Source organism: Eptatretus burgeri, chromosome 9 (assembly GCF_056783735.1).
Source record: "Eptatretus burgeri isolate ZD-2024b chromosome 9, Ebu_testis_v1, whole genome shotgun sequence".
Taxonomy (NCBI): domain Eukaryota; kingdom Metazoa; phylum Chordata; class Myxini; order Myxiniformes; family Myxinidae; genus Eptatretus; species Eptatretus burgeri.
In genome coordinates this window covers 82,662,325-82,688,962 of record NC_140969.1, presented here as the reverse complement: position 1 = coordinate 82,688,962, position 26,638 = coordinate 82,662,325, and the positions used below count along the sequence as shown (strand labels likewise).

The 26,638-nt window shown below is 43.8% G+C and overlaps 1 protein-coding gene and 1 long non-coding RNA gene across 3 annotated transcripts in view; one reads left to right on the top strand and one right to left on the bottom strand.

Annotated features, from left to right (window-relative positions):
- LOC147020463 (uncharacterized) overlaps positions 1 to 18,850 on the bottom strand; it is a 52,992-nt gene extending 34,142 nt beyond the window's left edge. Inside the window, exon 1 of the long non-coding RNA XR_015061845.1 lies at positions 18,470 to 18,850. This is a non-coding gene — a long non-coding RNA (uncharacterized LOC147020463). The remainder of the gene's footprint in view (positions 1 to 18,469) is intronic.
- LOC147020462 (galectin-related protein-like) overlaps positions 18,758 to 26,638 on the top strand; it is a 95,407-nt gene continuing 87,526 nt past the window's right edge. The window contains exon 1 of one of the 2 annotated variants that reach the window (XM_085895807.1): positions 18,758 to 18,909. In XM_085895807.1, coding sequence (XP_085751933.1) covers positions 18,898 to 18,909 — 12 coding nt within the window. In that variant the 5' untranslated portion in view covers positions 18,758 to 18,897. The remainder of the gene's footprint in view (positions 18,910 to 26,638) is intronic. The other variant, XM_085895806.1, reaches the window with a different exon arrangement.

Sequence of the window (26,638 nt, the reverse complement as noted above, 5' to 3'; positions counted from 1 at the left end):
TCGTGAGTGGAGGAGGCCAATAGGCCGATCACGTGCTTCGTGGCTGCAGCAGATTGATCAGCATCTCAAGAAGATGGGGATGGGCCAGACATCTGCCTGGGGGATGGCCCGACGGAGGCCCCTAGAGTACCAGTGAAAAGTGGGCACAGTGCCCACAAGAGTGGGCATTTTCCACACGAGTGCATTTTCCACATTTGCAGCCTTGAGAGGTTCAGCATGGATGCCACAGATCCCTGGAGCTTCACCCCATTTCAACCAGTTCACCGCATCCTGTGTTTCCACAAGCGAAGGTGGACCTTAGTTGATTGGAGGGTCAGCAACAGGGTGATTGGAGGTTGGAGGGTCCTGACGTCCAACTCGACAGCTGGTGGATCAGCCTGGTACAAACATTCAAAATAACCGGCCCAGCGGGCCTTGATTTCAGACTCCTCTGTCAAGAGCCGACCACCCTCTGCTCTAACTGCAGTACACCGAGGGATGGGCTTGGATGAACGCAATGCGTGAATTCCCCTGTAGCAGGATGAGAATCACTTGACCACAGGTGATGCTCTACCCCCTTCCAGATTCCTCGCACATAGGCCTCCTTGTCCACCCTTGGCGCACGTACAGTTTTACACCTCAGCTCCCTGAACAGCTCAGCTCTGCCAATAAGCCTGGCCCTTCGACTCTGGCCAATGGTATCCAGTGTCCCTTCAGAGTAAATTCTTCTTTGCCCTGCGATGAGTTCCAAGACATCCACCGGAAACATCAAGGATGGTGGTCTTGAACGACACCTCAGCACCACTCCGACACACTCTCCCGCAATCTGACCAGGGAATGTTACCCCGTGGTTTCCCTCCTATCATCAAAGATTGGGAGTCCCGAAGGGTTTGCCCCAATCCCGTCATCCGGTGAGCTGCCCTGCGAAGGGAAGCTGCACAGGAGGTACTCTCACGGAATGGGTTTTCAGATTTCTTTGCGTTTTTGTGTTTAGCAGAATGATGGGTTTTACGGTGGCCAGAGTGCAAATCCTGCCACCAACCTCCGAATAAGAAGTAACCCAACTGCAGGAGGACGTCCGCAGACACAGTTGGGTGGCTGTTTGCTCTCAAGGAGCTCCTCCGCCTTTTGACAGGTTTTGTTTTTAATCCTGCTGGGTGTCCATATCCAAATACCCTCCTCACCAAAAAACCTGGTTGGGGAGATGGTTTCGTCGCCAACATTCCGACCATGGAACAGGTTAGTACAGGTTTACATGATACCTGTAGCAAGTCACAGATTGAATCTGGCCTGACCTGACTAAAGGGTTTGACAGGATCTAATCTGGCCTAAAACGGGTCCGCAGGTTTAAAGAAAGAAAACGGGTCACACCTGCAAAATATGGGTCACTTGCCATGTATGCATTGATTTTTGATGATCATTAATTAGGTACATTATGCCTGGTGTTGTCTTAATGGCTCGAGTGGTGGGCTTGGGATGTGAGATATGCCTGGTGTTGGCTGAATGGCTAGAGTGGTGGGCTTGGGATGTGAGATATGCCTGGTGTTGGCTTCATGGCTGGAGTGGTGGGCTTGGGATGTGAGATATGCCTGGTGTTGGCTTAATGGTTAGAGTGGTGGGCTTGGGATGTGAGATATGCCTGGTGTTGGCTGAATGGCTAGAGTGGTGGGCTTGGGATGTGAGATATGCCTGGTGTTGGCTGAATGGCTAGAGTGGTGGGCTTGGGATGTGAGATATGCCTGGTGTTGGCTTCATGGCTGGAGTGGTGGGCTTGGGATGTGAGATATGCCTGGTGTTGGCTGAAATGGCTAGAGTGGTGGGCTTGGGATGTGAGATATGCCTGGTGTTGGCTTCATGGCTAGAGTGGTGGGCTTGGGATGTGAGATATGCCTGGTGTTGGCTTCATGGCTGGAGTGGTGGGCTTGGGATGTGAGATATGCCTGGTGGTGGCTTCATGGCTGGAGTGGTGGGCTTGGGATGTGAGATATGCCTGGTGTTGGCTGAAATGGCTAGAGTGGTGGGCTTGGGATGTGAGATATGCCTGGTGTTGGCTGAAATGGCTGGAGTGGTGGGCTTGGGATGTGAGATATGCCTGGTGTTGGGTGTGGGGGAAAAATTTATATTAATGTATTTTAAATTGCAACAAATGGAGTTTCAGAAATGTAACTTTTATGCTGCAAGTTGATTTGGCTGTCATTTCTGGCCAAAAGACTTTTGCCCTAAATGATAAGAAATGTGTTGTTCTGGAGCAGAGTGACCGAGCTGATAAATGAACCTTTGCTTAGAAAATGTATGAAGTGGCTTTTCGTCTAAAGGACACGTCTACAGTCTGGGTGAATATCCCCCAACCTCTCTCTCACGAAAGTATAAAATGCTTTGAAATCTAAAAGTTTGGAGTGCAAGCACGTGAGGAAGTATAGTTTCTCAGTGGCTTGTACTCCTTGGAACTGACCAAGTACCAAGTTAGAATAAAACTCTCTGATGTAATGTAGAAGTGAATTGAATCGGGTTGGTCTAATTGTTAACTAAAGTAAGAATAAATGAAATAGAACCAAATAATATTGCAATCAAATGGGGATTCTTAAGTTCATTGTACAAGGGTGAGAAGTGTATGGTGTATAATTAGGAAATAAATTGTTTCACAAGGAAGGACTTGTGTGGACATCAGTTTTATCAGTGTCGATAGGGTTTTTGTAGGATTTTATAATCAAATCGGACAAACGTTAAACTCTGTCTGAAGTCAAATAGGATTCCACAATCGGCCAGTTAGAATCCTTCAGGAGGACAACGATCACAACAAGGTGGGTTAAAAAAATCCACATCAGTTGGTGCCGTGACTCGGATTCGAAACGACGTTGGTGCGGTGCTCGTGACCGGAGGTGCATAATCTGCCGGAGGCAGTGCCTGGAGGAACGACAAGTGCTTGAGCGAAGGTAAGGGAGAGCGCTCTCAGCAGGTAACGCATTTCGAACAAAAAAAAGTTCATTGTCAGATAATTTTATTGAGAGAAAGAAGAGGATCCGGCGGAGGGAGTCCGTTTTAAAGTAAACGATAAGTACTGTAGTTGTTTTGGAAAAGTGCTGGAGAAGAAGAGGAGTCAGATGACAAGAAGAGGCTCGTTAAGGAGCCAGATGCGTAATTAAATGGGCATGATGAAGCGACATGCCACATGTTTGCATTGATACGGACTGGCTGTGAGAGAGATGGACGAGGACATGGCTGAGATGCCGAGATAGGGTTAAAATAGATAAATATTATAAGTTACCTGTTTGTCAGAGTTATAAGAGTTACTTTTTGTTCATTGAACTCACTGGAAGTTTGTTGGCAGTGAGGTTGTTATATTATATTGTGTGGAGGTTTTACGGATTTGTAAATGCAATGATTTGCATGAAACGTTTTGTAGAGTGCAGGAGATGATTAACTGGCTGGGAGCATGGTTGGTGATTTGCATTGAGATGCATGTGTTACTGAGAGTAAAAAAAAATAAAAAAAATGAAACTTGTGCGATTCCAATATTCACTGCAATGAAACGTGTTCTGTTGGGATTTTGACGATATTTTAACTCGTGCTGAGTTGAGCTGTGGGTCTGTTTGAAATGCCATGTTATACATTCTTGGCATTGTATTTCCACGCGAAGGTCACAAACTACACTGTGTGAGACCCCCTCCACTCGATCTGTGGGGGGTGGCCTATCTTTACACTGAGTCTTTGTTCGAGCCTTTGCTTTAGGTGTGAAATTCGATTCATATGCAGATTCAAGAGGATGAGATAGAAATGTGATTGGTATTTGTCACATGATCACACGCGAGTATGAGATGCAATGCTGTTTAGTGTATGTGTTGAAGCCATGACAGAGTAATGCAAACTGTGGGTTTTGCCTGTCAGAGTTTTTTTCCTTTTTCTTCCCACTGGATGTGGAGAGAACTTCCTGTTCCTTGTTCCTTGGTGTTTGTGGCGCACCCTCTCGACTGAATCTGTTTAAAGTGGTCTATTTAGGAAAAAGTGTTGAAGTTTTATTTTACAACCATCGGGATTTTGAATAAATTGTGAAATAACAATTGTGAATGTGGGATATACTGTATGTGATTTAAATGTAGAAACGTGATTTGGAACGATTTTAATGATTTGATGATGTTTGGCACGTGGGGCAATTCACAGATAATTGATGATTCCCTTGGATGGACGTTAAAATATTGTTTTATTCGTCTGCGAATGTTGAGGTTACCTGAACTTGTGCTGGGAAGGCAAAGGCAAACAACCTAGTGTAACCCTTTGATCGATTCTGTGCTGTCACGTGATTGGGTTTTCGTATATCATGCCTCGCCCGCTAGGGGTGGGAAGAGTGTGCTTCTGGTCGCGCAATAAAGCGGAGTTGATGGTGGCCTGCGTGCTTCTTGCGTCCCACCGCACCTGGTACACTCTAGTTGGCGACGAGGATGGTTGAATACAGACTTATGCCCGTTTTCGACGGGGACGACTTTGAATTGTTTTCGGAGCAATTGGAATGTTATTTCCACGCGAACGATGTGGTCGACGAGAGCAAGCAAAAGTCGATCTTGCTCGCTTTGCTTTCGCCGGAGCATTATCGGCTGCTGGGTGATTTAGTGGCACCGAACAGGCCCCGGGATGACGGGCTGGCGTTTCGGGACATTGTGGAGAAAATGAAAGCACACATGGCGCCGGAGAAGTCGTTGCAGCTCGCTCGATTCCAGTTCGATCGCCTCTCGAAAGGAGCAGAGGAATACGTCGCTGATTTTGTGGCGCGGATTAAGCATTCTTCCGTGGCCTGCAGGTTCCCGGCGGGGGAGCGGTCAGCTCGGCTCAGAGATCGTTTTATTGCTGGTTTACAAGATGCGAAAATGGTTTCAGCGGTTTTACGGCTGAAGGATGAAGCCATTACATTCGACTCGGCGGTCAGCACGGCTACAGCGGTCGAGCAGACTCGCGGGGATGTTCGAGCCATCACCGGCCACGCGGGTTCGCGAGCACCCCAGGACGCGCGCACGACCTTCGATGCGGGTCGGACGTCGCCACGCGGCCGCGCGTGCGGCGGGGTGACCCCGCGGACATGCTTGGGATGTGGAGGTCGACACCTGCGCTGTGCATGCCCATATAACGCAACGTGTGTTTGAATTGTCACAAGGTGGGTCATTTGGCGCGTGTGTGCCGTGGGGCGTCGGCCACCGTTAAAGTCGTGGATGGCGATGTGCGAGGTGACTCGGGGCGGAACCAGCGGCCGTTGTTGAGCCTGTTTTCAATTGGCCCGGCGACGGCGCACCCGATGACGGTGGAAGTCGAAGTGAACGAAACGCCGATCACGTTCCAGGTCGATACGGGAGCAGCGGTGTCGCTCATCGGCGAACAGACCGCGCGTAGACTCAACGGCTTGAAGCTTATCAGGTCAAACCTCACGCTGTTCACGTACACCCGCGAGAAGATAATGCCAGTCGGGATGGCAGACGTGTCTGTGCGGTACCAAGGCCAGGTCGCCCGCAGCCCGGGTGTACGTCGTGCGAGAGGGTCCGTCTTCTCCTCGGCCGAGATTGGATGACCCGTATCAGGCTAGACTGGGCCGCAGTTAACCTTGTGCAACCCGTGCCGAGCCAGTGGGAGGATCAGTTGGAGGAGATTCTTCAAAGACATCAAGGGTTGTTTAGCGACGACCTTGGAAAACTCAAGGGCATGGAGGCGAAACTCTTCTTGAAGGAGGGGTGGTTCCTCGGTTTTGTAAACCGCGTCCGGTGCCGTATGCCCTGCGGGACAAGGTCAAGGGTGAACTGGATAGGCTGGAGGCCTGTGGAGTGATCGAACGGGTGTCGTGCTCAGATTGGGCCACCCCGGTTGTCACGGTGCTGAAACGGAATGGAGACGTCCGATTGTGCGGGGACTTCAAATCCACGGTTAACCCGGGGCTCAGCGTGGAGCAATATCCACTGCCGTCAATCGATGAGATATATGCGCGATTGGCGGGGAGTCAATACTTCACGAAGCTGGACCTGCGTGATGCATATTTTTCACCTGCCGATGGATCCCGGGAGTAGCGAGCTTTTAACAATCAACACGTGTCAAGGACTCTATCGATATACCCGACTCTGTTTTGGGATTGCTTCGGCCCCAGCTTTGTGGCAGAAAGCTATGGATCAGGTTTGCATTGGCCTGCCCGCTCAGACCTACCTGCACGATGTGCTCATTGCGGGGAAAACGGCGGACGAGCATCTTGCGAACATTGCCCGAGTGCTAACAAAGCTAGAAGCGTGCGGCCTGCGCTTAAACAGGGACAAGTGCGCGTTCTTCAAGCAGCGCTTGGAATACCTCGGGCACATCATCACGCCGGAGGGGCTGTTGAAAGGTCCTCGGAAGGTGGAGGCGATTCAGCGCATGCCACCGCCTCGCGACAAGACGCAGCTGCGCTCGTTCATTGGCATGGCCCAGTATTACCAAAGGTTCGTGCGCGGGCTCAGCTCACAACTTGCGCCGTTAACGCGGTTGCTCAAGAAGGACGAGCGCTGGGCTTGGGGGCCTGCACACCAGGCGTCGTTCGACCACGTCAAGCGGCTGCTCACAGAGGATACGGTCCTCGTGCACTACGAGCCTGCGCGTCCGCTCCTATTGGCATGCGACAGCTCGGCATATGGCATCGGGGCAGTGCTCTCCCACAGGATGGACGATGGTTCCGAGCGGCCTGTTTGTTTTGCATCCCGGACCCTGTCCACAGCAGAGCGCGGATATGCCCAGATTGAGCGTGAGGCTCTCAGCCTCGTCTGGGGTGTGCTGAGGTTTCATCAATATCTGCTGGGGCGGCATTTCACTTTACAGACGGATCACAAACCGCTTCAATTCATCCTGAGACCCGAACGCGGGGTGCCGGTGGTAGCAGCCGCGCGAATACAGCGGTGGTGTCTGTTTCTGGGTGCTTATGATTATGATATTCAGTTCCGAAGCACCGAGAAGCATGCTAACTGCGACGGGCTCTCACGCTTACTGTGTGCGGAGGGTCCAGCTGCGTCTGAGTTGGGCGACCGGGTCGATGTGTTCGCGCTGGACCAGGTCCAAAGCGGGCCGGTCACGGCCAGGCAGGTCGCCGTGGAATCGGCTCGTGATCCGGTGCTTGCCCGTGTCGTCCAGGCGATTTCTACGGGGAATTGGAGCGATCTTCCTTCGACACCGGCATTTCAACCTTTCACGTCACGCGCAGCGGAGCTGTCGTTGGTCCAACGGTGCGTAATGTGGGGAATGAGGACCGTGATTCCACCGAGGTTCAGGCAGCGGTGTTTGGAAGAACTGCATGTCAGTCACCTTGGCATCGTGAAGACCAAGAGTCTTGCTCGTAGCCTGTTGTGGTGGCCGGAGTTGGACAAAGACATTGAGCAGTTGGTTAAGCGTTGCGCCACGTGCCAGACAGATGCTGATAACCCGCGTCGAGTGTTGCACCTGTGCACAGGTGCAACATCGGGTGTTGCACCTGTGCAGGCGGTGGTCGATGTCTTTTTGCTCCATTACAGGAACGCAGTTCATCCTGTCACGGGTGATTCGCCGGCCATTCGTCTCTATGGACGGGCTTTGCGGTCCAGGCTGGATTTGCTACGACCTGGAGGGTCGGGGAGTGGGGCGATGTCGCGTCCGGCGCGGCTGCGCAGCTTCGAGGTGGGGCAGCGGGTAATGGTGCGCGATTATTTCCACGGTTCCAAATGGGTGCCGGCGGTGGTCTCTGTGGTGCTGGGGCCGGCGAATTGCATGGTGCGGACTGATGGTGGGGATGTGTGGAAGCGGCACGTGGACCAGATGGATGATCGCTGTTCAGCGTCACCCCCACACCTCCCCGAGCTGAACGATCACCGGGACCCCCACCGGTAGTGTCGCCGGCACCTGACGTTGTATCGCCGGGGCTGGCTGGGCCGGCGCCGAGGGGGGCTTCGCCTGATGCCGTCCTACCCGGGGACGTCGAGCAGGCTGGGCAGTCGGGGATAGCTGGTGTTGCGGAAAGTGCGAGTCCGGCGAGGGTGTCACCTCGACCGGGCCGGGAGGCGTCTGAGCCTGGGCTGTCTGGTGGCGCTGCCCGTCCGAGGCGGGTCAGGGTGCGGCCGCGGTACTTGGAGGATTATGAGTGTTGATGGGTTTCCGATGGTCATGTTGTGATTATCCGTTCGTTATGTGACGGGTCATTTTACGAGGGGAGGAGTGTGCTGTGTCACGTGATTGGGTTTTCGTATATCATGCCTCACCCGCTGGGGGTGGGAAGAGTGTGCTTCTGGTCGCGCAATAAAGCGGAGTTGATGGTGGCCCGCGTGCTTCTTGCGTCCCACTGCACCTGGTACACTCTAGATTCAGTCAAGGTAAATTCATGATTTAATTTGATAGATGCTGAAGATTTAATTTTTCATTTATGGATTTTAAAAGGAAATATTTTGTTTTGACCAAAAAGTTGTTTAAGAGAGTGGATGTTTATTAGTCTGAAGTTTAAGATGCTTTTCCAAGACTGGGATAAAGATTGTGGAGGGTGTAACTACATCTGTAGACAGAGTGTTTGAGCTGCAATATAAATGATATTCGCCTGATAACAGATTTGACAAGTGATTTGACAATTTTTGAACAACTGTTTAAAATGATTTATTTGTTTTGATAAAAGAAAATGGATTCGTAATTGAGAACGTCGGAGGAAGTGATAGATGGTTTGTGTATGTGAGTTGGAAAAATGGCAGTATGTTCGCTGTTTTGGTGAGAGAGAAGTGGACAGATGGAGAAATGTCAGAGATTTAAAATGTCGATGGAAATAGCAAATGAGATGGATGTTTTGAGTATACGTACAACTGGGATTTCTGTATATTTTAGCAATGTGTTTTGGGAAATAACAAGGAAAGGGATTAAAATATTGATATGACATATAATGCAAGTTAAATGCTTCCATAAGAATCTTTGTTAGTCTTGTAGAACTACATGTGCCCATGACGTTTATTGATTGGTGTTTAATTGATGCTTTGTTTGTTTCGGAGTGTTGAAAGCAGTCTTTGAAGCAATGTACGATTTCATCTAAATGAAGCTTCCACACAAAGATTGGACGATGGGAGAACCCAGATTTGGGTGATTGAGCATTCAACACATGATTATGCCTCCCCTTCCTGAGGAGATAAGATGGAGCAATGTGGGAAAAGAAAGAAAAAACCCACTGAGGAGAAGGTTGAGCAAAGTCTTAACGTCGGCGTTGTGTGGTGCCTGCATGGAGGAATGTTCTCAGCCACACTCTCGATTGCCGCTCTGCAAATACATCATGAACTTGCTGTGGTTGCTTCAATGTACGACAGGCCTGGAGTTCCACACTGCGCTCCTTCAACCCAGTGTCCAGCCCAAACTTGTACTTGCCCACATCTACCTTCTCCTCAGCTCAAGGGGTGCTTCGATTGTGTTTCCCGTTGGGTGCCGCTCTATCCACACCCTGACCTGTTTATCTTCTGACTTCGGGTAGCATGTTTCCAATGTGTGACACATGCTGATGAACAGGCCATAAATTAAATGGAAACTCACTCATTTTCTGATATGAGCACTGGCTGCCATTGTTGACTGAACTTGAATAATGGAAATCTTTTCTCCTTCAGGAATGGGACATGGAAATCATGTGTAAGAAAAATTATTCAAATTTTCCTTAAAAAAAAAAAACGCGGGACTGTGGGGGAAAAATTTATATTAATGTATTTTAAATTGCAACAAATGGAGTTTCAGAAATGTAACTTTTATGCTGCAAGTTGAGTTGGCTGTCATTTCTGGCCAAAAGACTTTTGCCCAAAATGATAAGAAATGTGTTGTTCTGGATCAGAGTGACCAAGCTGATAAATGAACCTTTGCTTAGAAAATGTATGAAGTAGCTTTTCGTCTAAAGGACATGTCTACAGTCTGGGTGAATATCCCCCAACCTCTCTCTCAAAGAAAGTATAAAATGCTTTGAAATCTAAAAGTTTTGAGTGCGAGCACGTGAGGAAGTATAGTTTCTCAGTGGCTTGTACTCCTTGGAACTGACCAAGTTAGAATAAAACTCTCTGATGTAATGTAGAAGTGAATTGAATCGGGTTGGTCTAACTGTTAACTAAAGTAAGAATAAATGAAAAAGAACCAAATAATATTGCAATCAAATGGGGATTCTTAAGTTCATTGTACAAGGGTGAGAAGTGTATGGTGTATAATTAGGAAATAAATTGTTTCACAAGGAAGGACTTGTGTGGACATCAGTTTTATCAGTGTCGATAGGGTTTTTGTAGGATTTTATAATCAAATCGGACAAACGTTAAACTCTGTCTGAAGTCAAATAGGATTCCACAATCGGCCAGTTAGAATCCTTCAGGAGGACAACGATCACAACAAGGTGGGTTAAAAAAATCCACATCAGCTTCATGGATAGAGTGGTGGGCTTGGGATCTGAGATATGCCTGGTGTTGGCTTCATGGCTGGAGTGGTGGGTTTGGGATGTGAGATATGCCTGGTGTTGGCTGAAATGGCGAGAGTGGTGGACTTGGGATGTGAGATATGCCTGGTGTTGGCTTTATGGCTGGAGTGGTGGGCTTGGGATCTGAGATATGCCTGGTGTTGGCTGAAATGGCAAGAGTGGTGGGCTTCGGATCTGAGGGTTCTGAGTTCAAATCCCACTCACCTGTTGAATTAATACCAGGTGGGGTTGACTCTTCTTGTCAACCTGTTGAGGTTGGCAAAATGAGTGCCAGCTTTTCTTTTTTTTATTTATTTAATGTTGAAGGCTTCAGGCACGACTGAATAGTCCTCATCGAGGCCAAGCCTTAGATAAAAAAACTGCATGAACAGAAAAGTAAGGAAAGAGAGAACAGACTAAGAGTTTTTGAGAAAGTAAAAAATCTGCTTTTTGAAAAGGGGAAGGTCATAAGTGTTTGGGAAGAAATGAGAAGGTAAAGAGTTCCAGAGTTTGGCAGCGAAGGGGAAGAAACAAACATCGTAACGGCCCACCCTTGAATTGTCAATGGCCACACAATAATCATGTGATGTTGTGGTTTGTCGAGTATTCATTGGTCTCGCTAATGGTGGAGGTACACAAGCAGCAAGTTCTTGCGAGCAGAAACCGAAATAACATCTGTAGAAAAGAGAAAGAGAGCCTTCTATGCGGCATAATTTGAGCGGGTCGAGTTTTGAGGTCACATTGGTGGAGTTGACGAGTCGAATAACTTTGGATTCAATCCTGTCCAGTAAGTATGTGCAGCTAGAACCTCGCCAGATATGAGAGCAGTACTCTACGCAAGGACTAATCAATCCTTTATATAGTTGGAGCAACTGTTCAGAGGAGAAGAATCTTTGACATCTGAACAGGACTCCTAATTTATTCGAGGCAGACTTAGCTATTTGTGCAATGTGTGGATTCCAGGATAAATTTGATGTTCAAGTGATACCAAGTAGGTTTATGTATCAATATTTAATTGTATAGCTTTCAAAGGAGATTGGAGAGTTGAGATATATATATATATATATATATATATATATATATATATATATATATATATATATATATATATATATATATATATATATGAAGAAATTGAGTTTTTGAAACATTAAACTTAACTTGATTACATTTGTCCCACTGGGAGATCTTGTCGAAATCTGAATTTAAAGAGGTGGCTGTGATAAAACGAGATGTAGATCGAGTGAGGGAAGACGGGGAAGATGGGAAAGACATGGAGGAATGTGATATTGAGTCATCAGCGTACAAGTGCATTTGGTTATTTGTGGGAGAAAGAAGGTCGTTGATAAAAAGAAGGAAGAGTGTTGGAGACAGGACGGAACCCTGAGGTACACCTCTGTTGATCGGGAAGGGGGTCGATGTTGAACCATCAACAATTACAGAGATAGAACAGTCGGAGAGAAAGCTTGATATGAGAGAGCAGAGTGAAGGAGGAAAGCCAAAAGAAGGAAGCTTGGATATCAGACCCTGATGCCAAACTCTGTCAAAGGCTTTTGAGATATCAAGGTCAACAACAAAGGATTCCCCAAAATCTCTCAAAGAAGAGGCCCAGACATTCGTAATGTAAGAAAGGATATCACCTGTAGATATTGCCTTGCGAAAGCCATATTGGTGGTCAGATAGAAGTCTGTGACATTCAAAATGCTTGAGAAAAGGGGAATCGAGAAGACATTCAAAGACTTTGGAAACAGTAGAAGTCAAAGCAATAGGACGGTGGTTAGAAGGGTTTGAATGATCACCCTTCTTTAAAATAGACTGTACCAAGGCATGTTTCCAGAAAAGAGGAAAAGTTTGGGTTTTCAAACAAAAACGGAACAAACGAGCAAGCATGGGTGCAAGTTCTGAAGCACATTCCTTCAAGACCTGAGGAGGAATGTCATGTTGCCCGTAGGCCTTGCTTATGTCCAGAGAGAGGAGTATGTTTTTTGACTCCATTAAAAGAGATTATAAGGACGGACATAGGATTGGTGAGGGGAGCATCGGAGGGAGATGGAATGTTCGAGTCATCCAGAGTGGAGTTAGAGGAGAAAAGAGAACCAAAAAGAGTTGCTTCATCGGTCGGAGGGACAGTGATAGTATCATCGGAACGGAAAAGCGAAGGAAAGGAAGAGCGACAGAAGTTGTTGAAGATACTTTTAGCTGAGGACCAGAAAGATCTATTCGTGGAAGAAGATGAGAGGTTGTCACATTTATTTTGAATATAGGAATGCTTCACTTCACGAATAACATGTTTGTAATGATTTCTGGTGGATATGAAAGCTGAATGTGAGTCGGAGGTAGAAGAGTTTCTCCATGTCCGATATGCGGCATCCTTTGCACGAATGGCCGCAGAACAGGAATTATTGAACCAAGAATTCGTCGGAGAGATATACTTGAAAGAGAAGAGGATATAAGCCTCCATTCTGTAACAATAACTTCAGCTGTATGTTCTGCGGAGATTGAGGCATCGCCTGAGGAGAGACAGTAGTCTTTCCAGGGAAAATCAGAGAAGAAGTTTCGTAAACCAGCCCAGTCAGCATTATTGAAATGCCAATACTGGCGTTTCATCAGAGCAGTCGGATGAGAAGAAGTGGTGGTAAGTAAAGTAATGTTCACCAGATTATGGTCAGAAGAACCAATTGGAGGTGAAATTGTATAGTTGTCATGCAATGGATTGGAAGTGAAGAATAAATCTTAAGTATTAGTAGTGTGGTCATGACGATCTGGGATATGGGTAGGGTGGGTGATAATTTGTTACAAATCATTAAGAATGGAAAATGTAAGAGCTTCAACCCCCCATCATCCGTGTGGGAAGATTTCAGCCACTCCCTGTGGTGTACATTGAAGTGTCCGAGATAGAGCATTTTTGCTTGAGGGTGTTCGGATGACATGGCCTCATGGCAAGAGTTGAGATAGTCAAAGAAAGCTACAAAGTTTGTCGAATTGGGAGAACAGTACGTGAAACAGCGAAAGATAGTGATGGTCGAGAGACAAATCTTAAGCCAGATGACATCAAAGTTTGGAGATTCAAGGTCCACAGGGCGTACAGCAGCTGTGTTGATGTTGGAGTCGACACAGACTCCTCCTTTGAAGCGGAATCGTGAGTGAAGGTTGTCGTTCCAAATGTTATTCGTGTTAATAAGAATGTCATGTGATAATTGTGTCTCCAGGAGAAGCAAGATATGAGAAGAGAAATGTAAAGAGAGGAGGGAACATGAGTGAGTAAGAAAAATGTGTGATGAAAAGTGTGTGATGTGTGTTTGAAAAGTGTGTGATGTTTGTTTGAAAATTGTGTGATGTTTGTTTGAAAAGTGTATGATGTTTGTTTGAAAAGTGTGTGATGTTTGTTTGAAAAGTGTATGATGTTTGTTTGAAAAGTGTATGATGTTTGTTTGAAAAGTGTATGATGTTTGTTTGAAAAGTGTGTGATGTTTGTTTGAAAAGTGTGTGATGTTTGTTTGAAAAGTGTATGATGTTTGTTTGAAAAGTGTATGATGTTTGTTTGAAAAGTGTATGATGTTTGTTTGAAAAGTGTATGATGTTTGTTTGAAAAGTGTATGATGTTTGTTTGAAAAGTGTATGATGTTTGTTTGAAAATTGTGTGATGTTTGTTTGAAAAGTGTATGATGTTTGTTTGAAAAGTGTGTGATGTTTGTTTGAAAAGTGTGTGATGTTTGTTTGAAAATTGTGTGATGTTTGTTTGAAAAGTGTATGATGTTTGTTTGAAAAGTGTGTGATGTTTGTTTGAAAAGTGTATGATGTTTGTTTGAAAAGTGTATGATGTTTGTTTGAAAAGTGTATGATGTTTGTTTGAAAAGTGTGTGATGTTTGTTTGAAAAGTGTGTGATGTTTGTTTGAAAAGTGTATGATGTTTGTTTGAAAAGTGTATGATGTTTGTTTGAAAAGTGTATGATGTTTGTTTGAAAAGTGTATGATGTTTGTTTGAAAAGTGTATGATGTTTGTTTGAAAAGTGTGTGATGTTTGTTTGAAAAGTGTATGATGTTTGTTTGAAAAGTGTGTGATGTTTGTTTGAAAAGTGTATGATGTTTGTTTGAAAAGTGTGTGATGTTTGTTTGAAAAGTGTATGATGTGTGTTTGAAAAGTGTATGATGTTTGTTTGAAAAGTGTATGATGTTTGTTTGAAAAGTGTATGATGTTTGTTTGAAAAGTGTATGATGTTTGTTTGAAAAGTGTGTGATGTTTGTTTGAAAAGTGTATGATGTTTGTTTGAAAAGTGTATGATGTTTGTTTGAAAAGTGTGTGATGTTTGTTTGAAAAGTGTATGATGTTTGTTTGAAAAGTGTATGATGTTTGTTTGAAAAGTGTATGATGTTTGTTTGAAAAGTGTGTGATGTTTGTTTGAAAAGTGTATGATGTTTGTTTGAAAAGTGTATGATGTTTGTTTGAAAAGTGTATGATGTTTGTTTGAAAAGTGTATGATGTTTGTTTGAAAAGTGTGTGATGTTTGTTTGAAAAGTGTATGTGTGTTTGAAAAGTGTGTGATGTTTGTTTGAAAAGTGTGTGATGTTTGTTTGAAAAGTGTGTGATGTTTGTTTGAAAAGTGTGTGATGTTTGTTTGAAAAGTGTATGATGTTTGTTTGAAAAGTGTATGATGTTTGTTTGAAAAGTGTTTGATGCTTGTTTGAAAAGTGTTTGATGTTTGTTTGAAAAGTGTGATGTTTGTTTGAAAAGTGTGTGATGTTTGTTTGAAAAGTGTGTGATGTTTGTTTGAAAAGTGTGTGATGTTTGTTTGAAAAGTGTATGTTTGTTTGAAAAGTGTGTGATGTTTGTTTGAAAAGTGTGTGATGTTTGTTTGAAAAGTGTGTGATGTTTGTTTGTGAGAAAGAGAGATTAAAACTCGCCCGGTAGCTTTAGTTTGAGTGAGATAGAAAGTAAGACCAGCAATCCTGACACAGAGAGTGTAGGATGGTTCTGAGCACCAGTTTAATGCTTCTAAGTCAGAACGGTTGTGCCACCCTGAGCCGTTGCTGTCTACAACCTCTGACTTAAAAATTGCTGGTATCCTGTGTCGGAGTGGCGACCTGTCCAGGATTGTGTCCAATAGCCAAGGAGACTGCTTAGGCAGCACCAACGCTTTGCATGGAGTATGGTCCTAATGGATGGATGGATTAATTAGGAATGGAGAGTGGGGGAGTTTGTTGTACAAGAAATCACACACAGGTGGAGGCCATTCAGCCCATCATACCTGTGTGACATCAACGCCATACTAATTTGTCAGCACAAGATCTAAAGAAGAAAATGCAATTTTTTTTTTTTAATAGTGTTGTTGTGGGTTTTTGTATTTATTTATTTATTAACGTTTTTGTTGTTTTTGTATTTTTTTTCTCCTCAGGGAAGGGGGCATGGGCTTGGTTAAAAAAAAACAAAACACACACCACCCCTTGATGAGACCACCACCAACAGCACTCTGTACACACGTGCACAATCACCCATCAATGCTCAAACTATCTAAAAGTCCGATCAACATCTCCATACCCCTCTATCTCCATAACTTCCAGGTACCTATCTAATTCTAATTTAAACTTATCTACTTTTTCTGCTGCCACTACCTTTCTAGGGAGACCATTCCATGCATTAACTACTCTCTGAGTGAAAGTCCCCTGCCTTACTACTGTCTCAACTCTCCTCTTCTTTACTTTCAGGCCATCGCCCCTGGTCCTATCACTGTCTACTCTGTTGACTAATTCATCTGCACTTATTTTATCTGTACTTTTCATTATCTTAAACATCTCTATCATGTTTCCTCATAACCGCCTCCTTTCTCGTGTGTAAAGCCGTCTCCTTCAACCGCTCCTCATAGCTGAGTCGAGCTCGGCCCGGAATCAATCCAGTCACCCTGCGCTGAACCCTTTCTATTGCATCTATGTTCTTCCGGAACTGTGGTGACCAGAACTGCACACAATATTCTAGATGTGGCCCTCACTAAATTCCTGTACAATGTTAACACCACATCTTTTGATTTATAAATGATCCCCTTCCAAATACAACCTAAAACCCTATTTGCTTTACCTATAGCTGCCTGGCAATGTGCTGCCTGCTTACCTCCCGTATCTGTTACCACCCCCAGGTCCTTCTGTGTGACACGCTCGAAAATTACCCCTTGCATCCTGTAATCTCTATTTTCATTGTTCTTTCTCATCCACAACACCTTACACTTGCTCAGATTAAATTCCATCTGCCAATATTTTGCCCAATCAAGACAAGTATCAACACTTTCCTGAATCTGATCACCACCCTCTCTGCTATCCATCTTACCTCCAAGCTTTGTGTCATCTGCAAATTTGGAAAGCTTACTCTTTACCCCATTATCCAAATCATTGATGTAAATAATGAATAGTAATGGTCCGAGTCCTGATCCCTGGGGGACCCCACTACTTACATCCTCCCAGCAAGACATCCTCCCACTCACAGCCACTCTTTGCTTCCTATCACGAAGTCAGATTGCAATCCTATTAGCTACCTGACCAGCCACTCCACAATCCCTCACCTTGGCTAACAACCTCCGATGTGGTACCTTATCAAATGTCATCTTAAAGTCTAGATATACTATGACCACTACTATTCCCTCATCCACCCAATCAGACAATGCTTCATAGAACTCTAAAAGATTTGTCAGACAGGAACTACCTTTGATAAACCCATGCTGACGATCTTTAATTAGTTTGTATTTATTTAATCGTTTCCTCATCCAGTCAAAAATTAATGTCTCCAACACCTTCCCCACAACTGACGTCAAACTAACAGGTCTATAGTTTCCCAATTCTTCACTGAATCCTTTCTTAAATCATGGTGTTACATTTGCAACTCTCCAATCCTCCGGTACCTGTCCTGACTCCAGTGAACTATTGAAAATATCCGTTAACATCTCGCTTACCTGCTCAGTCACCTCCATCAATACTCTCGGGTGATTATTATCAGGACCCGGAGCCTTATCTTCTCTTAGACTACCTAGATGTTCCTTTACTTCCTCCACTCCAACCTGGATCTTGTGTAAAAGCCCTTCTTCATCTCCTTGATAGATACTCTCAGCTATTGGCAATTCTCCTGACTGTTAGTGGGGCAACTGAGCATAACAATTGTGCATTTTGTGAGGAAAGCACCAAATTTGGCACACTAGTAGCCTATCATATTATGAACAGATTTGGATATTGGGCCATCTCAAAATTTTTGATGGCAGTGGGAAATGGCTGTGACAGCCATCAGCGGCTGAATTTGAGATGGCCCAATATCCAAATCTGTTCATAATATGATAGGCGACCAGTGTGCCAAATTTGGTGCTTTCCTCACAAAATGCACAATTGTTATGCTATATTTAGCTAAGTTGTCCCACTACAGAGCAATATAAAAGCATCCTACCAGTATCTTACTGTTTTTACAATCTCTAATCTCTACCTCCTTAATGTCACCCCTTTCTCTTGATGTCCTTTATGGCTGTCCTTTACCCAGATTGCTCCTCCTCCTCCTCCTCCTATTCTCTCCTTCCTATCACACCGATACACCTTGTTGCCTTCTAATCCTGTCCTCCAGTTACTCTCCTCCTGAAACCGTCTCACTCACTGCAACTACATCGTACTCCTCGCTATCTACTTTGGCTTCAAGCTCTTCCATCTTATTAAGTAAACTGGCATTGGTATAGAATATGTTTAACTTTTCCCTTCCTGAAATTATATTTTCCTGCCTGGCCTTACTCATCACAATTACTTCATCCTTTCCTTCCTTAATACCTTCCCCACCCTCCGCTGACCTAAAGAAACGTGAATTCCTTCCTCAAGTCCCACTACAAACCTTGCTGCCCCTTTTATATTTAACATACGGAGATCATTCTGGAAACACTCCCTTTGTTCCCTAAATGATTCCCACTTTCCTCCTCAATGTAAAACCTTCCTCCTTTCACCATTCTTCCTGCCATTGGTTGACGTCTATCGCTCTGCTCATAATTTCTATACCGTTTCCCAATCTTGGGACGATCCCAGCAAACATGACCTCACAACCCTTCGCTCCGACTCTGAGGTACTTACTCGTTCTGTTGATTTCTTGTTTATGGATTTCCGATTGTGCCCAGTTGATTATTTCCCAGGTGTGTTGGAACACCTGGTTTAGGATACCGCTCGTTGGTTTCGGACTGATTTTGTGTTTTTGTGAGAGATGTTTTCAGGATGTACCTGCTCTCGGTATTTGGCGATGTATAGGTAAAGGATCTCTGCCTGTTGTTTCTGGTTTTTTTTTTTTATTCAACATTGTGCCAACCAATGTATATTACATGCTATTTATGAGAGTAGTAATAATAATGTCCCGATTATTGTTAATAAAGACATAGTAGTGTGAAGAGTCCGCCCAAGAGGTCGCCGGCCCGCCATGAGTCGTTCCACAAGATTGTGTGACCGCTGAGGTGAATGGTGGTTGTGGAACACGGCAGGAGTTCTGGTTGTGCGGCGGAACCTGCGTCATGGCCGATAACGTGAGTTTGTATTGGCTCGTTCAGGCGTCTCAGCTGAACATGAGGTGTGAATGGTCCCGCGTTGTGTTCCGCCTTTCCTCCCAATGTTAACACGGGTTCCTTAGCGGCGGCATGGCTAGGCCTCGTTCAGGGTGACGACGTCCCTTGGCTCGTCGCCTCAGCGAGCAATGTGACGGGATCGCGATTGTTCGGTCGTGGAGTTCGTGATCAGTCGTTTGCGTGCGTACCCCCCGTCCCTCCACGTTTGCGTGCGTGCCCCCCGTCCCTCCACGTTTGCGTGCGTGCCCCCCGTCCCTCCACGTTTGCGTGCGTACCCCCCGTCCCTCCACGTTTGCGTGCGTGCCCCCCGTCCCTCCACGTTTGCGTGCGTGCCCCCCGTCCCTCCACGTTTGCGCGCGTGCCCCCCGTCCCTCCACGTTTGCGCGCGTGCCCCCCGTCCCTCCACGTTTGCGCGCGTGCCCCCCGTCCCTCCACGTTTGCGCGCGTGCCCCCCGTCCCTCCACGTTTGCGCGCGTGCCCCCGTCCCTCCACGTTTGCGCGCGTGCCCCCGTCCCTCCACGTTTGCGCGCGTGCCCCCGTCCCTCCACGTTTGCGCGCGTGCCCCCGTCCCTCCACGTTTGTGCGCGTGCCCCCGTCCCTCCACGTTTGCGCGCGTGCCCCCGTCCCTCCACGTTTGCGCGCGTGCCCCCGTCCCTCCACGTTTGCGCGCGTGCCCCCGTCCCTCCACGTTTGTGTGCGTGCCCCCGTCCCTCCACGTTTGCGCGCGTGGCCCCCCGTCCCTCCACGTTTGCGTGCGTGCCCCCCGCCCCTCCCTGTGCACTTGCGCGCCTGCCCGACTGCTCGCTGGGAAGTGTCATGTTTTACTTGTTTGTGTGGGTGTTTTTAGTTGGATGATCCGAGTTATTTGTTTTACTTGTTTGTGTGGGTGTTTTTAGTTGGATGATCCGAGTTATTTGTTTTACTTGTTTGTGTGGGTGTTTTTAGTTGGATGATCCGAGTTATTTGTTTTACTTGTTTGTGTGGGTGTTTTTAGTTGGATGGTCTGGGTTATTTGTTTTACTTGTTTGTGTGGGTTTTTTTAGTTGGATGGTCCGAGTTATTTGTTTTACTTGTTTGTGTGGGTGTTTTTAGTTGGATGATCCGAGTTATTTGTTTTACTTGTTTGTGTGGGTGTTTTTAGTTGGATGGTCCGAGTTATTTGTTTTACTTGTTTGTGTGGGTGTTTTTAGTTGGATGATCCGAGTTATTTGTTTTACTTGTTTGTGTGGGTGTTTTTAGTTGGATGGTCTGGGTTATTTGTTTTACTTGTTTGTGTGGGTTTTTTTAGTTGGATGGTCCGAGTTATTTGTTTTACTTGTTTGTGTGGGTGTTTTTAGTTGGATGGTCCGAGTTATTTGTTTTACTTGTTTGTGTGGGTTTTTTCAGTTGGATGGTCCGGGTTATTTGTTTTACTTGTTTGTGTGGGTTTTTTTAGTTGGATGGTCCGAGTTATTTGTTTTACTTGTTTGTGTGGGTTTTTTTAGTTGGATGGTCCGAGTTATTTGTTTTACTTGTTTGTGTGGGTGTTTTTAGTTGGATGGTCCGAGTTATTTGTTTTACTTGTTTGTGTGGGTTTTTTTAGTTTGATGGTCCGAGTTATTTGTTTTACTTGTTTGTGTGGGTTTTTTTAGTTGAATGATCTGAGTTATTTGTTTTACTTGTTTGTGTGAGTTTTTTTAGTTGGATGGTTCGGGTTATTTGTTTTACTTGTTTGTGTGGGTGTTTTTAGTTGGATGATCCAGGTTATTTGTTTTACTTGTTTGTGTGGGTTTTTTTAGTTGGATGATCTGAGTTATTTGTTCTACTTGTTTGTGTGAGTTTTTTTAGTTGGATGGTTCGGGTTATTTGTTTTACTTGTTTATGTGGGTGTTTTTAGTTGGATGATCCAGGTTATTTGTTTTACTTGTTTGTGTGGGTTTTTTTAGTTGGATGATCTGAGTTATTTGTTTTACTTGTTTGTGTGAGTTTTTTTAGTTGGATGGTCCGGGTTATTTGTTTTACTTGTTTGTGTGAGTGTTTTTAGTTGGATGGTCCGAGTTATTTGTTTTACTTGTTTGTGTGGGTTTTTTTAGTTGGATGGTCCGAGTTATTTGTTTTACTTGTTTGTGTGGGTTTTTTTAGTTGGATGGTCCGAGTTATTTGTTTTACTTGTTAACCTCCGCCATCTTCGAAGATGGGTGGAGGTTACTGTGTTCACCCCTTTCTGTTTGTTTGTTTGTTAACCTCTGCCATCGAAGATCGGAGGTTACTGTTTTCACCCCTTTCTGTTTGTTTGTTTGTTTGTTTGTTTATGAACAGTATTACGGAAAAAACTCCTTGACGGATTTCGACGAAACTTGGTGGGGGGATTAGGTATGGTCCAAGGATCATGCCATTAGATTTTGGACTTGGTCCAAAATCCAATATGGCCGCTATGGTGGCCATTTAAAAAAAATATTTGAATTTTTTTTTTTGCATTTCTACATGTTGTTAAGTGATTTCCAAAAAAAAAAAATTGTTAGAGGGAAAAAAAAATTTTGCAACTTTTTTTTCAACAAAATTTCAATTTTTTTTTTGCATTTCTTCATGTTATAAGTGATTTCCAACAAAAAACATGCAAAATTATAATTGCGGCTGATTTTGGAACTTCAGGTGGATATACCCACGTAAAATCAATTTCTGTCTCAAGGAATCTAGTAATGACGAATTAATTGAGTATGTAAAAGTTCAAAGTAAAAGGGAAAGTTGCAAACTATAACTCTGAGCACTGTTGACGTCAAATTGAATGAATAGGATATCAAATTCACTTGAGTGACCTACCAGCATTGGCGGCGGAGGTTTTGCACTCTACCGAGTGCCCCCCTCTAGTTTGTTTGTTTGTGAACAGTATTACGGAAAAACTCCTCAACGGATTTCGACGAAACTTGGTGGGGGGGGGGGGTTAGGTATGGTCCAAGGATCATGCCATTAAATTTTGGACTTGGTCCCCCCCCCCAAAAAAAAATTGATAGAGAAAAAAAAATCTTTTTTTGCATTCCTACATGTTTTAAGTGATTTCCAACCCCCCTCCCCCACCCAAATAAATTGTAAGAGAATTTTTTTTTTGCATTTCTACCTTTGAAGTGATTTCCAACCCCCCCCAAAAAAAAATTGTTACCCCGCCCCCAAAAATAGAGAATTTTTTTTTTTTTTGCATTTCTCCATGTTAAGTGATTTCTAACCCCCCAAAAAAATTGTTACCCCCCCCCAAAAAAAATTTAGAGAAAAATTTTTTTTTTTTTTGCATTTCTACATATGTTTAAGTGATTTCCAACCCCCCCCCCACCCCCGTAAAAAAAATAGTTTGAGAAAAAAATTTTTTTTTTGCATTTTTACGTTTTAAATGATTTCCAATGGCCCCCCCCAAAAAGGGGAATTTTTTTTGCATTTCTACATGTTTTAAGTGATTTCCAACCCCCCCAAAAATTGTTAGAGAAAAAAAATTTTTGCAACTTTTTTTTCAACAAAATTTCGATTTTTTTTTTTTTTGCATTTTTTTTTGCATTTTTACATGTTTTAAGTGATTTCCAACCCCCCCTCCCCCGCCCCCCAAAAAGTGTTGGAGAAAAGAACTATAACTCTGTCAGCACTGTTGACATCATATTTAATAAATAAGATAAAATTTTATAAGATTCACTTGAGTGACCCAGCAGTATTGGTGGCGGAGGTTTTGTTTGTGTGAGTGTTTTTAGTTGGATGGTCCGGGTTATTTGTTTTACTTGTTTGTGTGAGTGTTTTTAGTTGGATGGTCCGGGTTATTTGTTTTACTTGTTTGTGTGGGTGTTTTTAGTTGTATGGTCCGAGTTATTTGTTGTCTTGTTTGTGTGGGTTTTTTTTAGTTTGATGGTCCGAGTTATTTGTTTTACTTGTTTGTGTGGGTTTTTTTAGTCGGATTGTCCGAGTTATTTGTTTTCCTTGTTTGTGTGAGTGTTTTTAGTTGGATGGTCCGAGTTATTTGTTTTACTTGTTTGTGTGGGTTTTTTTCGTTGGATGGTCCGAGTTATTTGTTGTTTTGTTTGGGTGGGTTTTTTTTTAGTTGGATGGTCCGGGTTATTTGTTTTACTTGTTTGTGTGGGTTTTTTAGTTGGATGGTCCGAGTTATTTGTTGTTTTGTTTGTGTGAGTGTTTTTGGTTGGATGGTCCGGGTTATTTGTTTTACTTGATTGTGTGGGTGTTTTTGGTTGGATGGTCCGAGTTATTTGTTTTACTTGTTTGTGTGAGTGTTTTGAGTTGGATGGTCCGAGTTATTTGTTTTACTTGTTTGTGTGGGTGTTTTTAGTTGGATGGTCTGGGTTATTTGTTTTACTTGTTTGTGTGGGCGTTTTTAGTTGGATGGTCCGGGTTATTTGTTTTACTTGTTTGTGTGAGTGTTTTGAGTTGGATGGTCCGAGTTATTTGTTTTACTTGTTTGTGTGGGTGTTTTTAGTTGGATGGTCTGGGTTATTTGTTTTACTTGTTTGTGTGGGTGTTTTTAGTTGGATGGTCCGAGTTATTTGTTTTACTTGTTTGTGTGGGTGTTTTTAGTTGGATGGTCCGAGTTATTTGTTGTTTTGTTTGTGTGGGTGTTTTTAGTTGGATGGTCCGAGTTATTTGTTGTTTTGTTTGTGTGGGTTTTTTAGTTGGATGGTCCGGGTTATTTGTTTTACTTGTTTGTGTGAGTGTTTTTAGTTGGATGGTCCGAGTTATTTGTTTTACTTGTTTGTGTGGGTGTTTTTAGTTGGATGGTCCGGGTTATTTGTTGTTTTGTTTGTGTGGGTTTTTTAAGTTGGATGGTCTGGGTTATTTGTTTTACTTGTTTGTGTGGGTGTTTTTAGTTGGATGGTCCGGGTTATTTGTTGTTTTTTTGTGTGGGTTTTTTAAGTTGGATGGTCCGGGTTAATTGTTTTACTTGTTTGTGTGGGTTTAGTTGGATGGTCCGGTTTATTTGTTTTACTTGTTTGTGTGGGTGTTTTTAGTTGGATGTTCCGGGTTATTTGTTTTAATTGTTTGTGTGGGTGTTTTTAGTTGGATGGTCCGAGTTATTTGTTGTTTTGTTTGTGTGGGTTTTTTAAGTTGGATGGTCCGGGTTACTTGTTTTACTTGTTTGTGTGGGTGTTTTTAGTTGGATGTTCCGGGTTATTTGTTTTAATTGTTTGTGTGGGTGTTTTTAGTTGGATGGTCCGAGTTATTTGTTGTTTTGTTTGTGTGGGTTTTTTTAGTTGTCCGGGTCCGAGTTATTTGTTTTACTTATTTGTGTGGGTGTTTTTAGTTGGATGGTCCGGGTTATTTGTTTTACTTGTTTGTGTAATTTATGATCTTCTGCGGATTCTCAACGTGGTCACATTTGTCATCACGGTGTCACCAACGTACTTCATAAGGGTCATTCCATGTCAAATCATCAAAGAATCTGCCGTCATCTCTCAGATTTTTGTAAAACTTTGGGAACCAATTGGGACCCATGAAAAACGGCAAGAACTCAAATATTTTTGCTAACAGCCTCTTAATTAGTGAGATACAGAATAACGAACTTTGGACTAATTAGCACGACGTCGCAAATTCAAATGGCCATATCTCTAAAAGTATAACACCAAGAGAGCTGGTTTTGGTGTCATTTTAAAGGTATTTTCATGCCCTTTGAAATTGTCTGGGCACCATTTTCCTACCTCCAACCACAAAAAGGTTATTACAAAATATAAACTTCAATCGTGAATCCCCAAAAAATGTATCCTTCAAATTTCCTCAAATTCATCCCAGTGGTACCTCATGATGTCAAGAAGCTTCCACATAAGTTTTGTGATGGGCACTCCAATAGTTTCTGAGATATGAGCAATAATATACATGTCCGTATGGCATATAGGTTCGAAAATCAGCATTTGTAATGTATTATACAATCATTCTAACCTAGCCATGACAGGGAACACAGGGAACGACCATCAATTGCTTTGAAGTATCATATACTTTCATTTTCAACTGGGCCTGAGGGGAAGAAACAAGTGCTGCTGTTGCTGCATTGAAGAGGAAATTGAAAGCCTAAGTCAGGTTAGTGAACACTGTGTACTTGAACTCACTTATTGATTGTATAATACACTACAAATGCTGATTTTCGAACCTATATGCCATTCGTACATGTACATTATTGCTCATATCTCAGAAATTATTGGAGTGCCCATCACAAAACTTATGTGGAAGCTTCTTGACATCATAAGGTACCTCTGGGATGAATTTGAGGAAATTTGAAGGATACATTTTTTGGGGATTCACGATTGAAGTTTATATTTTGTGGTTGGAGGTAGGAAAATGTTGCCCAGACATATTCATAGGGCATGAAAATACCTTTAAAATGACACCAAAACCAGCTCTCAAGGTCTTTTAGAGATATGGCCATTTGAGTTTGCGACGTCGTGCTAATTAGTCCAAAGTTCGTTAGTCTGTATCTCACTAATTAAGAGGCTGTTTGCAAAAATATTTGAGTTCTTGCCGTTTTTCATGGGTCCTAATTGGTTCCCAAAGTTTTACAAAAATCTGAGAGATGACGGCAGATTCTTTGATGATTTGACATGGAATGACCCATAAGGGGATGTAATTAATGAAGAGAATTGACGAAGAAATGCTATGAATGATTATTCAGCTTTTTAAAAGCATTTCAGGGAACCGTCCCTTAAATGTTTGAATTATTTGTACAAGTATTCCAAGAATGAATTTGTGCAATAACAATGGAATGATGCCAAAGGGTTTCTTTTTTATTATTTATTTTTATTTTCCCTCTGTATCTACAAAGTTGAGGCTCGTGGAAGAGCTCATACATTGAATGGATCAGGACGTAACGGATAACAATGGGACACAAAAGGAACAGTGGAGAGTGGTGGTGTGTGTGTGTGGGGGGGGGGGGTTGTGATGTCAAGACTGAGAGAAACTTGGACAAACAATGGGGGGGGGGCAGGAGAAGATGCATGCCATGGAAACTCGAATGAGATAAAAGTGGAAATTTTGAATGACGAGAGATTTGGGCTTGCTGGGGTAGAAAAGATGGTTCTGGATTGGGGACGATCTGAAATGGTGATGAACAGTTGTCTTGAAGATCTGAAGGGAAGAATGAGATTGAAGAGGTGGATGTTGGTTCCACAGGCAGGGAAAAAGAGGAACGAATGAGTGGAGGTGAGCAGTGATCCTGGATTTTGGTAGTTTCACCAGAAGGGGGTTGATTGCGAGCAATTTGTGCTCTGCAGAAACCTGGAGGGGGGGGGGGACAAAGCACAAAGGGCAGAGGGTACAAGACTAGAAAGGAGGCGGTAGAAAATGGGGCTGTTCATGAACATAATTTTTAATAAACAAAGTTTGTAAACATGGTGAACTAGAACACTCGGTGGAGTGCATACGTCCGCCAGGCTGAGCAGTTTACTTTTTGTATCCCACTGATAGATCAGTTCTATATCCGGACCTGAACTTAAATCTAATCCGCTTGTTCTTGTCACCTAACCAACTTATGCACCAAGTTTTGTCATAACTCATCCACAACTTTTTGAAACATCATGCGGTGTATCGGTTTTGGCCCTATAAATGGTGAAGAATTGCTTGTAAAATAAAAAAAAAAAAATCATATCTGGATCTTCCGCAAAATCTAATGATTTTCTCCTCGTCACATACCCAAGCTCTCCACCAACTGTTGTCCAAATCCATCCACAACTTTTTGAGA